The sequence below is a fragment of the Protopterus annectens genome, chromosome 8.part0 (genome assembly GCF_019279795.1).
Source record: "Protopterus annectens isolate FY-2018-M chromosome 8.part0, PAN1.0, whole genome shotgun sequence".
Lineage (NCBI taxonomy): Eukaryota > Metazoa > Chordata > Ceratodontiformes > Protopteridae > Protopterus > Protopterus annectens.
In genome coordinates, this window is record NC_056741.1 from 344,459,684 (window position 1) to 344,475,453 (window position 15,770).

Consider the following 15,770-nt stretch of genomic DNA (forward strand, 5'->3'; position numbering starts at 1 on the left):
CAGGTTTTTCGTCCCTGTGTTTTGAAAGTTGGGTAAGTGGGATTTCGGTCTATTGAAGTAGCACCATATACTGTATATATATATATATATATATATATATATATATATATATATATATATATATACATATACATACATATGAGCATATTAGGTCTATGAAATTAAAAGATGAAAGCAATATTTTGTATAATCATTAAAAGCATGTGCAACATTTAAAAAAAATCTTTTTCATTGCAGTTGAACAAGAAAAGTGGGATATTTGTTGAGGTGATTTTAACAATAGTCTTTCTCTCTTTTTTTTTTTTTATTGATAATTTGTCAAATATTACATGAAATCAAAAACGAAAATGATATATATACAATTGTAAAACCTATAAACTTTAAAAACATTATATAACTATATACATTGGTGTCTGTTAAGAAGAAATCCATAAATAAGTTTAAGGTATAACCTGAAGAATGACATATAAGTTCATATATCTTTATCCATTTTCTCAATTATTTCTAGTATTTTCATCCAAGAGTTGTATAAAGTTGTAAGTCTGGTAGTTCTGTTCTTCAGAGTAGATATTTCCATTTGTCCAACTGTTCTAACTAAATTTTTAAATTCATTAAATGTAGGAGGAGTCTCACTTTTCCAGTGAATGGTGATGATTTTGCGAGCTGCTGCCATTAAAGTCCATAAGATTTGAAAATCTTTTTTTGGCACACAATCCGGAACAGGAGAGTTGAATAAAATCATGGATTTTGATAATTGATAATTATCATTAAAAACAGTCTGAAAAAAATAATTAATATTATTCCAATACAAAGTAAGACACTTACATTCATAAAAAATATGTTGCCAGTCTACTCTTATTTTAGTCTGACATCTCCAACATAAATCTTCACTTGCATACATCTTAGATAATTTATGTGGTGTATAAAAACTTCTATTCAAATATCTCCAAGTGAATAACTGCAAGTTTATTGATAATGATGACTTCTTGGAAGATTTTAAGATAATCTTTTTTTCCTTTTCGTTAGGAGGGTGATTATTTAACTGTGTATAATAATTCCAGTAGGTGTCTATTTGGTATATTTTTGTTGTTTTAATTATTTTGTAAATGTTAGATAGATATCCAGCACCTTGATAAGGTTGATTATTAATTATAATAATGTAATCAATAAATTTTGGGACAGTATGTCTAACTGTATCTTGCATTTGTCCAATTCTATTTATAAGATATTGTCCTAGATTTTGCAAAAGTAGCCATGAGCCATTATTTATATTATATTTTCTGGTTATCTGAGCCTTAGTTAATATTTTCTCTTGTTCTACCAGGTGATGCCAGTAGCTTATTGAACCTATCTTGAGCATATTCATTTTCTGAATTTGGTATGTATCAAGGATAGTGGGTGTAAAGGCTATAGGAAAGATCAGAAAGAACCATGAATTAATATTTGGGACTTTGTTTATGAACGATTTAAATGTTGTTAGTGTGATGTTCATATATTTGGATGGCAGTTTATTATTTTTATTTTTATCTTCTAGATAATCTTTTAACATCCACACTAAAGGAAATGGTATTATAGTTAAATGATCTGATATGTTTTATGACTAAGTTCAATATAGACCTGTTCATGTAATTGTTTCCATATAGGTTTGTAGTGAGCATTTAACCATAAAGTTATATTTTTAACAACAGAGGACATAATATATATCTCAATATCAGGTAAATTAATTCCTCCACCTTCCCAGTTTGGTAAATGTTTATTTAAAGGAATTCCGGGTTTGTTTGGGAACCATAAAAAATTTAATATTAGTTTATTATATCTCTGAGTGATATACTTGGGAGGTGGCAGTGAAAAACTTTGTATTAGATATAATATTAACAATAGTCTTGATATTAAGGAAGCACAGTTGTTTTTTAAAAGATGATAGTCCTCCAGGATTGAATGAATATATTAAAATAAAATGTTTTAGAAGCAAATTATTTAAAATAACATGAAACAATATGTTTTTATTCAAATGTGGTATATTGTGTACATTATAATGTTTGTGTTTATTTGATTGGATTTTTGCATTTTGTGATTATTTTAAAAATAATGCAGGTGGGGTGATTGTGGTGAATGTGTTCTGATGAAGTTCATGTTTACTTTTATGAATGAAAGCGCTAAACATTTGGAATAAATAGTGAGCTCGATATGATGGTCTGTGTTTTTTTTTTTTTGTTATTTTAGTTTTTCAGTGTTGACATGCATTCTTCACTATTTTGGTTTAATTTTTGTTGAACAGATTAACTGCACAATCTACAGGCAGTGATTTCAGTGGCTTCCAAGAATAGACAAGAAAGTTTCCTTATCAAATTTGGTAATATTTTTGACTGTTTATTTATTGCAAATTTCTATGAATTTTGATGTATTTCCATATCGAAAAAACTAGATTATGATCACTAATGGTGTCAGGCGTACTTCCTGCATGAGTAATTTTGGTGTGATCTGAGGTCATTGTCTAGAGCAAGATACTTTCTTTCCCAGTAACTTATCTTTTCTTGTGCTCATATTTATTAGTTGTGTTAATCCATATAGACTAACAATGGGGGAACGGTTTTATGAGTACACTTGGGCCATTCAGTATTAAAGATACATAGCTATATATTTGTAGTTATCCAAGATAAGAGGGTGATTTTTCTGCATTAGGAGGTATTCAAAGTATTGATATACATAATAATGTTTTAAGGTTAACTTTAAGTATAATTTCTTGGATTTCAACCTTATAGATATTTGGTGATTGTATGGGATGCACATCCCATACAATTGAAATAAAATGGTTGTTACTAAAATTATGGATACACATTCTGGATAAATAAGATCTAGAAGTAAATTTGATGAATTAAATAAGATCTGGAAGTAACTTTGCCTGGGTTTGAGAGAAAAACATTTTTTTAAAGGAATATAAAAATATTCGGTAGTAATCATGTGGAAAAATACAAGCTATCAATGATATAATGTTACATAATATATGTATACAGCTCATGTTTGGTGGTTGAAACATATACAAAATTGATAAATTCAAAGGTCTGGCAAGCTCAAAAAGTGAGATCCTCAATGTCTCTCCTAAGTAAAGGCATCTGATTGAACAAAGGGCATAATGTCCTACTGTGACACATCAAAATGGCATCCTACAACATATTGCTGAGTCTATTTCTGACCATACTCAACAAATCTGTTTAAATTATTTTCAGGGGCACAAGGATAAGAGTCATTAAATCACAAGGCCATGTGACTGTACATGGCTAGATGAAGTTATCTTACAAGTGTTGAAATAGACTGGTTTTGGTGATAATAATGAAAAAAATCTAATAAATCAGTATAACCAAATATTTATCAATCTTGTATGCTGCTAGAACATTTTTCCATTGTTTGTTTCAAGTGGCCTTAACTTCAGAAAAGAAATAACAACAAAGATATTTTGAAATGCATATAATTAAGCATATCAGAGCCCCTTCGATTGCTCTACCAGTAGGCATGATTAAATACAGACAAAGCTGCATATTTTTATTGTAAAACTTAAAGTTTTTAATACAATCAGAAATAGTTATTATTTTATATGTGGATATGGATGTTACAGAGAAGTGTGCATATAAGATCAAAAATAACTCGGGCAACAAGGGCAAGAGGGCAAGGGTAAATGGGGTTTAGTGTGAAATAACCACATCTTAATTATTACGACTCAAAACATCTAAAACTTTGGGAGGTTACTGCTCAAAACTGAGAGACTCTTAAGGCTGCAAAACACAAAGTGGTGAAAACACCTGCTTTAGGTGCTTTGGTTATATTGTCCAATGTTGATGTGCTACTCCATGAAAAAATGGAAGAACACCGATAGATAGATATACAAACTTAAGCGTGCACATTCTTGAAGAAGTGAGATAAAGTGAGGAAAAGGCAACACTTACCTTCTTTCTTTTGTCTGAGTCTAACCTCCCTTAAAAGATGGCACTGACTTTCCAGTAGTGACTTCTGAGCATCAAACCACTGGCCAGCAACATAGTAGAGTTTCCATATAAATACAATGCATATATCCATCTGTTGACATTTTGGTGTATCCAGTTATTCAACCTGTTAGCATAATTTTGGGGAAGTGGAAGGAAACTAAAATATTCAAAAGAAATCCATATATAGAGAAGGTCAAGTTTTATTCCCAGACCTAGAAGCTGTGAGCGATCCATCCATCCATCCAATCCACAACCCTTTTTTCCCTTTTTGCACATGGGGTCAGGGTGTCCCTTCAGCAGTGACAATCATGTAGAGCCAAGTTTCACACCGCCAGGTGGCTAGATCTTACCATTAAAATAGTTCACTTTCAGTAGTCTGCACAAATTAAATTTATTTTAAAATATTAACAAAGTTACTTTTTAAAATAATTTTGTAAGGCACTTGAAATTTGACAGCAAACTGGCCAATATCAATATCAGGCATGCATCGCCATGACTGCTTAGCTGACAAGAGCATAATGTGGCATGAATGTAGCAGCTGTCATTATGGATTCAACGGTTTAAGCTTTGCATAGGTTGAATTGTGCATGCAATCATTACATGCTCTGTGCATTTAAGCAATACTATGTGGCAGCAGCCTGCATGGCATGGAGTAATGAAGATATTAATGTCACATCAATAACCCAGGTTCACTCACTGGGTCTGATTGCTGGAGGATCAATCTAGGGGTAAGAAGTGAGCGGACAAGATTGGCATGCTCATCTGGGGTGGGTAGATGATGGAGGCAGTTTGGCCTGCTGCATGAATATCATGTGGAGCTTGACAGGTGGTCTAGTATCAGGACAGGGATTGTAGATGGACACTTCTGCCTGATAAGTAGTACATAGCTCTGTACTGATGTTTGATTTGTAGAGAAGTGCACACACAGACTCACACCCACATACACATAGAAATAATTAAAAACACACTGACACACGGACCACTAAGATGGCATTTTTGTCTCTGGTGTAGTGGTACAGCAGATGACTGACATGAGGAGGGGTAGTTAGGATCATACAGAAAAAAAAAACTTCTAAACTCTGTTGGATCATGTCCAGTGTCCTAGACATTTGCTTCTCAGACCTAACAAAGTTCAGTGTTGCTGGGGGGGGGGTGACTGTAAGTTGATGAAAAAATAAATAAACAAAACAAAGGGATAAACAGACAAATAACCTCTGCTGGATAACATACTTTGGCATCTTAATGTAAAATCTGTCTAGCACCCCATGACATGAAACTAAAAATACATTGTATTAGCAGTAGGTTACTTGATGAGTCAGGACTTTCTTTAAACTGACAGGTTCTGTAGTTAGATTTCTTCAGTTTAGGTATATAACTCTAGCAATATGGACTATAATCAGATACTTGCAACTCTTGAGTCTGGTCTTGCAATGGCTTCATTACTAACTCTGATACTCAAATGTTATGGAAGCTTGAGTTATTTCTTGAAGATTACTATTTGGAGGACATTCTAATACTGAATAGCAGCATTAAGATTTCATGGCATCCACTCCATACATAATGTGTTATATGGATCATAGGATCATAGGGTCATTGGAGGGGGTTCCTATTAGAAGACCGAAGACGCATTCTTTCGAATGCGTCTTGGTCGAACTTAACAGACTGAAACGGCAAAATATTGAAGCGGCTTTTAAGCAAATTCTTTCCCTGGGAAAGAATTTGCTTGGCCGCTTCGTTACTTTGCCATTGTTGGCACTGTAGTGTGGTCTCAGAGTTGGTATATTTAAGTAGGGGGGTGTGGGGGGCACAGCCCCCACATTAGTGGGTGTGGGGGGCAAAGCCCCGCACTTAATGTAATGTTTAAAGTGTTTTGTTTTTTTATTTTTTTTTGCTGGAACAGCGATTTTTTCCCTTGGAAAAAAATCGCTGTTCTGACAGTTCGACATTGTAAGCTTTCACTTACATAGGGTCGATTAATCACCGTTCACTTTTTTAAGCATTGGGTGATCTAATATAGACCCATAGGAGGTTGCTAGCCTAATGGCCCTGGGCCCTTACAAGCCTAACCAAGACTTTATCCCCAAAAAAGAAACCTCAGTCATCACCTGTTGCTCCTGTCAATGAGGGACAAAGGTGGAACCCCTGGGACAAATTTAAGGTTTCCCATTCTCTCATCAAGGTTGCATTTAAAGAGGGTCAGTGAGGTACTCTGTTTGACATGTATGGGAAGTCTATTCCAGAGACATGACAGCCTCTGGGAGAGAAACCTGTCTCTCCAGCAGGTTTTGTTGATGTTGCATATTAAATGTATTTAGCGGGTAATGCACAAGGAGTTAGACTTACAGATATGGAGCATCTATAGTAAGGAAGGGTCCGATATTGCATTGTAGGCGAGACACAGATCACCTCTGAGCAATCTGTATGATACCGAGTAGAGTGATAGTGATTTAAGCCTGTCCACATAGGATAGGTGTTGGAGGCCATGGATTCTCTTTATGAGGTATTTCTGTGGCCTTTTCAGTTGGTGCAGGTATTTGGAGAGGTACATACCAAACGGGGCATTATACTCAATTATAGGTCTAATAAGGGAGGAGTACAGAGAGGCAATAACCTCCTTTTTTCTGGATGCAATCCCTTTACTTATGAGATGAACCAAGTAAAAGGTTTTTCTGACCACCACCGCCACATGATGGTCGAATATGAGATTGTTGTCAACCTGAGTAACCAGGTCTCTCATCACAGATTGTGTGCTTAGGGGGTTGCCATTGTTGTGATGGTAGATTTTCTTTCTGAAGACAGTCAGTTGGTTCATCCATCATTGTAATAAATATGTGGTGTCCAATTCTAAGAAGTTGCTTTGTTTTTGCAGAGTAGGGGGTCATTGTTTGGATGCTCTTGGACTTGAAGACAAATGTTACTAGATTACAAAACTTATTTCTCGGTGTTACCATTTTACAAGGGTAATTATTATTTTATTATTGCCACTGAACTTGAGAGGATTTTGTGACCAAATGAAATGTAGATTACAAGGAGATAAAAAATTAATTAATAATTGACTGGGGCTTCTGCTTAGAGTAAGCTGGTTTGGGTTTCTGTGAATGGAATGCCTGTTGTGTTTCAAAAGAAAGACCTACAGTGAGATTTTAATTGTCCTTGGCATCTGGTTAGTTAGCAATAAAACCAAATTTCTGCAGTCATCTGGTGATCCTCTGATATGTACAGTATTATAATGACTTGTGACTTCATGGTCTTTAATTTGATTAGGTTGAGTCTGGACCATTTGTTGAATGACTTTAATTTGCAGTTTGGATTTTCTTACCCTTGCTGTCCAGTTTGTTGCTGATGCTGTTGAACAAAAGTTTTAACCTTGTCATATTGTTATTAAGTGCTTACTTTAAGGCTGTTATTTGTGAAGATAGTCCTTGTACAACATTTTCTTTGACCCCACAACACTGTGCTTCACCTTGTTTTTTTGCAGAGACTTAGAGGAAGCCTCAGAAGAATGCCTCTTGCTGGAACTCCATTTATTATTTATATGGGAATTCATATCCTGGGATTTTAAGAAACATAAATTGTCCACTTTACAAGGCTGTGGGGGTGTATGAGCTCAATCTGTAAATGATGAATGTGATGGACATTGTTGGGGTTTTGGAATAGGAAATGAGGTTCCTTCACAGAGTAACTTATTTGCTTCTGATAGACTGAAGAGCTTTTCTCTCAGGGAGGACCTTGTAGTACAGCCAATGTTTCCCTGTGTTGAGAGGTGTTAAGTAAAGTGGTGCTGGCATTTTGAAAGTATGTTCCCTTGACACCAGACACAGGACTTGCTAAAGGAATGTTAAATCTCAGGTGGCTTGGGAATATCTCAAGATCCCACAGAATGAGTTGGAGACTGTTGCTTGCAATGAGGAGAGATTGCAATGATTACACCCTCACCAAAACAAACAGTTTGAAAAACAATGATCATGATGCATTTTCATGTTCCCATTAGTATAGCACAAAATACAATGATATATCAAAGGGGTGCTTTTTGGTTGAAATATTGAATGTTCAAGGAATAGAACCCTTGTGACAAGCTGTTTTAAGAGGTGATGTGTAGCTCAAAACTAAACAAATTGTTTGTATTGTTCTATAATCCCTGTAGGAAAACTGCTAGAGAAGCTATAAGCATACAGGACTCACTTGTGAAGAGGTCTTCCAAGCCTTGAATGGGAGGATTTACCTTCATGTCAATGGATTGGTATTATGGAGTTATTGAAGGACAGCTGCAAATCATTTGAAGAAACGTAACTGTTTAGAACCACATCTACTGCAAACATAGGAGCACTGGGATAAAAGTATGATAAATAAAATAATGAGCTGTTCAATCCTAAAAGGATTCAGGCATAGAGACAGCGTATAATGGAAAACTGTGAACCGCAGTGCTATCTGATGCTGTTTACTGTCATTCTTGAAATCATTACATAAACACATAAGAAATGGTTACAATCAGAGTCCCAATCATGTCTTTGTACTAAATGAGATCTTTTAGCTGTCCCAATGTTCTACCAGTTAAAAACAGTCTGGGAGTACAATGTCTCTAGCAGCTATTAAGGCTGTCAACTGATTAGTGCTGTATAGTTCTCAACATTGTTCCTCAACAATCTAACACAAAGCTAAAATAATGAAAAGCAAACTTTTTTGAAAAAGTTACTGAAACCTAAACAATGGTAAATCGGTCCCAACCATTACCTGGATCTAATTAAAACCTTCAATGCTATTTCTCATTCTAGCATTAATACCTTGCCTAGATACTATCCCCTATGCAACCCACTAGATAAAAAATTGGCTTTCAGAGAGAACTGATTTTGTGAGGTTTGGTGGTATTGCATGTTCTAAGTGACTGTTCATTAGTACTGTCCTGCAGGATTCTCTGAAGTAACTCCTCCTCTTCAGTGCACAGTTAGCTGATGTAAAAGCTGACACCAATAGCTTATGACTGGCTGTGTTTGCTAATGACAACAAACTTAGTTATTTTATATACTTTACTGCAGATAACCATATCCTGCCACAAGGGCTGAACCATACCAGCAATTAGTGTACCAATCACAGGTTTAAACTCAATGTAAAAAAAATAAATAAATACGATAAAAATGTAGCATAGCATCTTCTGGTAAGGAAACCAACCATGCACCTACCACATAAAAGATAATTCTTAAGGTTTATACTGCTACAAGGGGCATTCATGGACAATGAACTATCCTCCAGCCATCATGTATCAACCACACGTAGGCAATTGTTCTACATTACTCAAGTAATTTCCAAAGGTATGTCCCTCACATCAAACGATATTGTCATTCACCTCTATTCTTCCCTTATCAGGCTTTTACTAGACTACCTTGAACTATGTAGTGTAAACCTCTCCAAACATCAATTCCAATTCAATAGGTCACAACACTTTACTGTCTAAGAAAATCTCCGGTATGAGCTTCTAGAGCCACATGAGTGATTACAGGTCCTGCCAGTTTACATTACCTCCTGCAGGTTTTTCGACCACACTGATCTTTGCTTTGCTTTCAAGGCTGTGAAAGGCTGAGCAGTGTTTAACCTCCTACATCTTTGTAAAATTGGCTCCAAAACAAAGTTTACAAACCACAAAGAAAACTATGTTACTGCAGAGGCTCCAACTCTTGGTTCCAGCAAGAAACAATATCAAAAACACTCAAAAGCTGTTGAAATGTTTGGTTTTAGTACTTTCATTTTAATAAACGCAAAACTTCTTCACATAAAACAAAAGTCTTTCCTGTCCATAATTGAGTGCAACTTGGTTCTGTGGATGTGAAACAGAAAATTTACCCAGGACTATCACCTGTACTATTAATGGACAGGGGTAGCTCATAAATGTTTTATTGAATGCATGAGCCCCCTCAAATTATCTATGGTATAATCCCATGTATTCTTATTAGCAGTATTAGACGGCCGCTGTGGTGCAGTGGTTAGCATTGCCGCCTCACAGCAAGAGGTTCGCCGGTTCGATCCTCGGCTGGAGTGTCTTCTGTGCGGAGTCTGCATGTCCTCCCTGTGGTTGCGTGGGTTTCCTCCAGGTGCTCCGGTTTCCTCCCACATCCCATACTCTAAATTGGCCCTAGGCATGAGTGAGTGCGTGCATGTGTGTGCCTTCTGTGGAAGGTTGGGTACCAAGCTGGCAATTCAACATCATAAAACTCCACTGCCAATCATAAGCAGAGAGGTGATCCACTGTGGTGACCCATAACCAGGAAAAAGCCGAAAGAAGAAGAAGATTCTTATTAGGAGTATTACAAAACTATTGACCATGGGATGGGTAAGGCCAGTCTCTAACCAAATGGGTACGGTTAAGTTGAGCACAAAAATGGAAACTGGCTAGACTTAAAATGGCCCACAGGGCAGCTAGACTAGTATTTACTTATGAACCTATGTCATCATTTTATTTCTAATGCAGATGATAATAATAATTTGGGACAGTTGAATCAACTGTTTTAGGATCTTACCTTAGCCATTTGCACAGCATTTGGAAATTCTGTCAGGCAGGATATAGGGATAACATCATGGTATGTCATTGACTTTGTCCTGAAATGAGAAATAGGAAAAAAATCAGAAGGATGGCAATGCTACTGATTATGGATATGCTGATTTGGCAGTGATTTTCCCACAAAATGCCCATCATTACCATCCCTGCTTTCAAAGTTGATGCAGAAGCTAGCACAGGAAAATAAAATGTTTCCTCTAGTTTCTCTTAATGAAACACCTGCGCCAAGCAACAAAAACTACCTCCATGACTAGTTACAAAACAATACAGAATCCATTATATTAGCAGCCACCTTTATAAATGCCACCTCTAACATAAGGAATAATATTCTTTCTTTCTTTTTTATTCCACTTCATCTCCTAGATCTTGCCCAAAGACCTCACCTTCCATTGACCACTCACACCTCCACTCACACCTCTCTCCAGGAGAGATCAGGCACCTTCTACCCAGTGTGAGATCCTACAGTCTTTTTATTACCTGGCTGTTGGATCCAGCAGACTCCCCTCATCACCCCCATCACTCCTATTCTTGGTGGCAGCTATCCTGAGCTCCACTGTGTGTTGTTCCTGTGAGAATCATGCATGTATGCCTCCACAGTCTACACACAGACTTCAACTTCTCTGGTTAGTACTGTGCACCACTTGGCAGCATGTGCTCAGCCAGCACATTCTCTGCAGATGTAACACAAACTACTACTTACCTAAAGTATCATCCAAGAAGCAGGGCAGAGTCAACTCCTCTTCCCAACCAGTCACCTACATCCTCTCTTCCCCTGTCCCCTGTATCTGTACCACTAACCAAACATGAGTCATGTGGGTCACAGTGAAAGCTTTATCCCACTGCATTATAGGAGCGGGCATGAGAGATTAGGGTTGACTGTTAAAAGGATTCATCTTCCTTCTTGTTAACGTATTCTGTAAACACACAGAATAAAAACACTCACCTTTGAAAACCATAACACTTGTTTTACAGTTTCTTGCACCTTGAAGCTGTGGGTGAGTGTGTCTCATGCATGTCTGTGTGTGCGTGGTGTGTGTGTGTGTGTGTGTGTGTGTGTGTGTGTGTGTGTGTGTGTGTGTGTGTGTGTGTGTGTGTGTGTGCATTTTAACTAACTACAGATGTATTTCACCCTTAAGAAATCTGGCAACCCATTTTAAAATGAACAGGAATTAAAACTATGTCACAACCTGGTTTTTAAAGGATGGAAGAGGAGAACATTTCAAAGATCAGCTGAGGCCTCTTCCCTTATTACTAAACTGTAAGCCATAATCAAGAACACACTAATATCTAAAATGGAATATCGCATCCCTTTACTTGTATTGCTTTTGGTGTACAACACAAATAAAATACAAACTGCTCAGAATAAAATCTGTAAATTTATCCTCCTGGCTGGTCCTGTACTCATTCACTGCACTGTAATTAAAAATGTCAAATGGTTACCAGTGATAGACCAGGTTACTTTTCTCTTAAGCACTCTAATTAATAAATTCCTAATTTGTGGCCATTGCCCGCCCCTAAAAGAAATAGCCTCTTCTAGACAGTGCATATGATTTGAGAAGATCATAAGATAACTAAGAAGCTCATAACTACCTGGTGCCAGAGCCATGGCCTCAAGCTAAATGCCAAAAAGTGCATAGTCATCCCCTTTGGCAAAAACAAAGTGCCCACAAATTATCACATAGGTGGTAATCCATTAAGTACAGAAGAAGTAATTAGGGACCTGGGGACCCAAGTTGATAGCAATCTCTCATTTGACAACCACGTGGCCAAAGTGGTTAGAAAAACATTTTATATAGCCCACCTAATCATGAAGGGATTCACATCTAGATCAGGGGAGGTTATCGTGCCTCTTTACTCATCCCTCATCAGGCCCATAATTGAGTACAATGCCCCTTTTGGGATGTACCTTACCAGACACCTGCAGCAACTGGAAAGACCCCAAAAGTACCTCACCAAGAGGATCAAAGGGCTCAAACAGATGCCATATGCTGCCTGGTTAAAGAAACTCCAGCTCTACTCAGTGGCATACCACCTGTTCAGAGGCGATCTGTGCCTGACGTATAAAGCCATGTCCAACCCGAAATTAATGGACATGCTGCACCTCAGAAAATTCAAATCCCATCGAGCTACGCTTGAGAGACTTGAACCTCAGCACTGAAATAAATAGGACATGCTGGAGGGACAGATTCATAACCCAGAGGCTCCCTTCACTCTGGAATAAAATCCCAGTCCAGGTTAGGCAGAGTCCCTCATTGACTCTCTTCAAGAGGAATCTTGATGAGTGGATGGGAGATCGTAGGTTAACCCCGGGTATCACTTCTGTGTCACTGTTAGACAGAGGCACAGTATACTAACCTCGAAAAAGGGCATAGCAAAATAAATTTAAAATGGGTGGCGAAAGCCAAACACATTCTGGCTAGGCTTATAAATGCCCTAGGGCAGATAGCCTAGTATGAACCTATGAACCTATGACTCAACCTAGCTTGCTCAAGGTTTAAAATTGTATTGGGTGAAAGAGCTTTCCCTAGAGAGGGATCCACTTCCTGGAATTGCTTACCACTTGAAACCAAAAACCAAGAAACTATACAAGATTTAAAAAATACCTAAAAATCATCTGCAATCTGAATCTGCTTACAACTGCTATAGAGAAAATGAATAACAACTAATAAGTAATGGTAATTTTCTAAGTGTCAAACAAAACTATCAAACACGGTACTGTTGTAAATACTACTGAGCTTTTGTACTTGTAAATAATGTTGAACTTTGAAAACTGTGAATATTAGACAAGCAATAATGAATTGTTCTATATGTATCCTATTGTATCACAAACAGCTTGGGTTGTGAATGAAAAAAGATTGTTTGACTAGTTCATTTACCTGTTTATCAAATGCTAAATAAATAAATGCATTGCAGTTGCTTGTAACAAACTGAGCTTAGGATTCAGTGGTGCTCAGAAAGGAGTGGAGCATAGAAAATAAATTGGATTAACGTGCACAAAGAGGAACAAAATATCATTGTAGTTTGTCTGAGGGCTGCAGGTATTTAGCCCTTCCTCTTTCACCTGGCTCATCATTCCTTTCTAATAGTGGGGTTAATCTTATCTGGACAGCTACTGCTTCTTTCTAAATATCAAAGCAGGAAACATGAAGATTCATCAGACATGATTCATTGAAAACCAGGTATTGGATGAAAACAGTGGCTTTTTCTAGAGAAAATGGTTATTTCCTGCTGAGATGATAACATTTTCTTCTTCATGATGCAGTCATCTCAGACGTTATTATCGAATGTAGCAGGACTAGGTGGATAGGGGCATTTTTTTCACTTGCTGTACTTAGTAGTTAGTGCTGCTCTCTTTCAGAAAACAGAAGTTAACAAAACAGTTTAATCCTGGTGGCATTCATTTAGTTCTGTTCCAATGAATTGTATTATATACCCCTGAAACAGCATGAGTGTATATAGAGTGAGAGAAGTGTTATGTGTTTTCTGCTGGTACTATGAAAAACATACCTCTCAGCTGTACAGATTTTCACAAAATGTCTGGATTTTTGTCTCCCATTTTTGGTCTGTTTCTCATAAAATTGTGTTTTTTTCTGGCAAAACATTGAGGATTAAAGTCAGAAAAATAATGACAGAAATTTGAGATTCAGACATAATACCTTTCAGAAATATCATGCTAGTGAAGTTTATAAGAGCAATATTTAAAAAAAAAATTCTATTTTGGGGTCTTTGCCCCCCCCCCCATTATTTATGGGTTGGTCCAGAGTTCTTGCTGTTAGAAGTTGAGGGGTATGATGAAAACATGGCCTGCTTGTCCTTCTCACATGCACATGCGCACTCACCCCCACAACATACTCACACAAGCAGCCATTTCACTGGCAACCCATTTTATGCTTACTATCTGATATTAGTTAAACAGATCAAATGATTATAACAAGTATCAAGCAGTACAGGCAAGAAATCATTTCCAAAATCACTGACAAAAAAAAAAAAATCATTAGACGGAAGAGCTGCAAAAAAGTCTGTCCCTTTTGGACTAGAAGAGAAGCTGATTTCGTAAGTATGTTAGCTCACATTGATGCATGCAAGCTGCCTATTTACCTGTGTGGCTAAAAAGCATAAGGAAGTGGAAGTAAAGAGGGAAAAGGTTGGAAGTAAGTAATCTCAGTTTGTATGCAACTAGAAATGGCTGCACTTATTGAAAAGACAGCAAGAGGCGTCTGAATAATTTACCGTTTATTTAGTAAGCATAGTAATAGTGAGTTTCCCAGTTTGACAGCTGTCTATGGCAACAGACACAAATATTCTGATTAATAAATATGTAAATATGTTAACATGACATGCAGCCGGTTTGGACTGTGTATGCCTGTATGGTATAACATTGATTAACCCAACCTCAGTTATCCAGACATTCTTATTATATAAAATACAGTGCCCCCCCCAACCCCCCCCCGCCAGCTCTTTCCTGAGAAGTACTACATACCCTCCTTATCTGGACACTCTGTTCTCCAAATATTTCCCTGTTCAGTTCAGACTGAGCCATACCCTTGTACCCAAGCTGTGCATGCATGGTGTCCTGAATATAATACATCATTTCTAATAAATAAATAAATACATAAACAAGTAATCCAAATAAGAAACCAGGAGACAACCAAAGCTCACTTCACAGCTTGACTCTTATAAATGTCCAAGAAAGTATGCACGAGCTGCAGAAAATATTTAAACAAACGTTTTTAATGGAGAGCGTATACACACAGTAATCGCTTTCGCCGTAGCTTCTTCAGACTGTTAAAATTCAAACTTGCTATCAATTACCTTTATAAATACTAATTAATGATGTGAAGTAACCAATTAACCATTCTTATCTTTTTAAAAACACAGTACATGACAACGATGATTAACTACATAAATCAACCCTATCTACTATCTAAATTTTATAATTAAAAAACATATTAAAGTAGCACTATGTCTGTAGCTGTTACATTGAATAAATGATGTATTGCATTTTAATACGCTTAAAATAAAAATAAAAATCAACAATGGTAGATGCCAAAAATACTCTACTATCTGCAACTAACATAAACAAGTATAAACAAATAAATTAATTAAATAAATATCCACCAGCTATCCTTAATGGAAAAGTTGTTATATTCCCAGACATTATGATATAAAGTTTTGCTTAAGACATTCAATACTTTAAGAATGTGAGGTGGCAAGGTTTTGTCACATCCACAAGAGGGCAACAT

The 15,770-nt window shown here is 36.7% G+C and overlaps 1 protein-coding gene across 4 annotated transcripts in view; it reads right to left on the reverse strand.

Annotated features, from left to right (window-relative positions):
* The window catches only part of LOC122808798 (rap1 GTPase-activating protein 1-like), a 1,319,062-nt gene that overhangs the window by 558,567 nt on the left and 744,725 nt on the right, over positions 1–15,770 (reverse strand). For all 4 annotated transcript variants that reach the window (XM_044079845.1, XM_044079848.1, XM_044079846.1 and 1 more), the window contains exon 9: positions 10,490–10,568. In XM_044079845.1, coding sequence (XP_043935780.1) covers positions 10,490–10,568 — 79 coding nt within the window. The remainder of the gene's footprint in view (positions 1–10,489; positions 10,569–15,770) is intronic.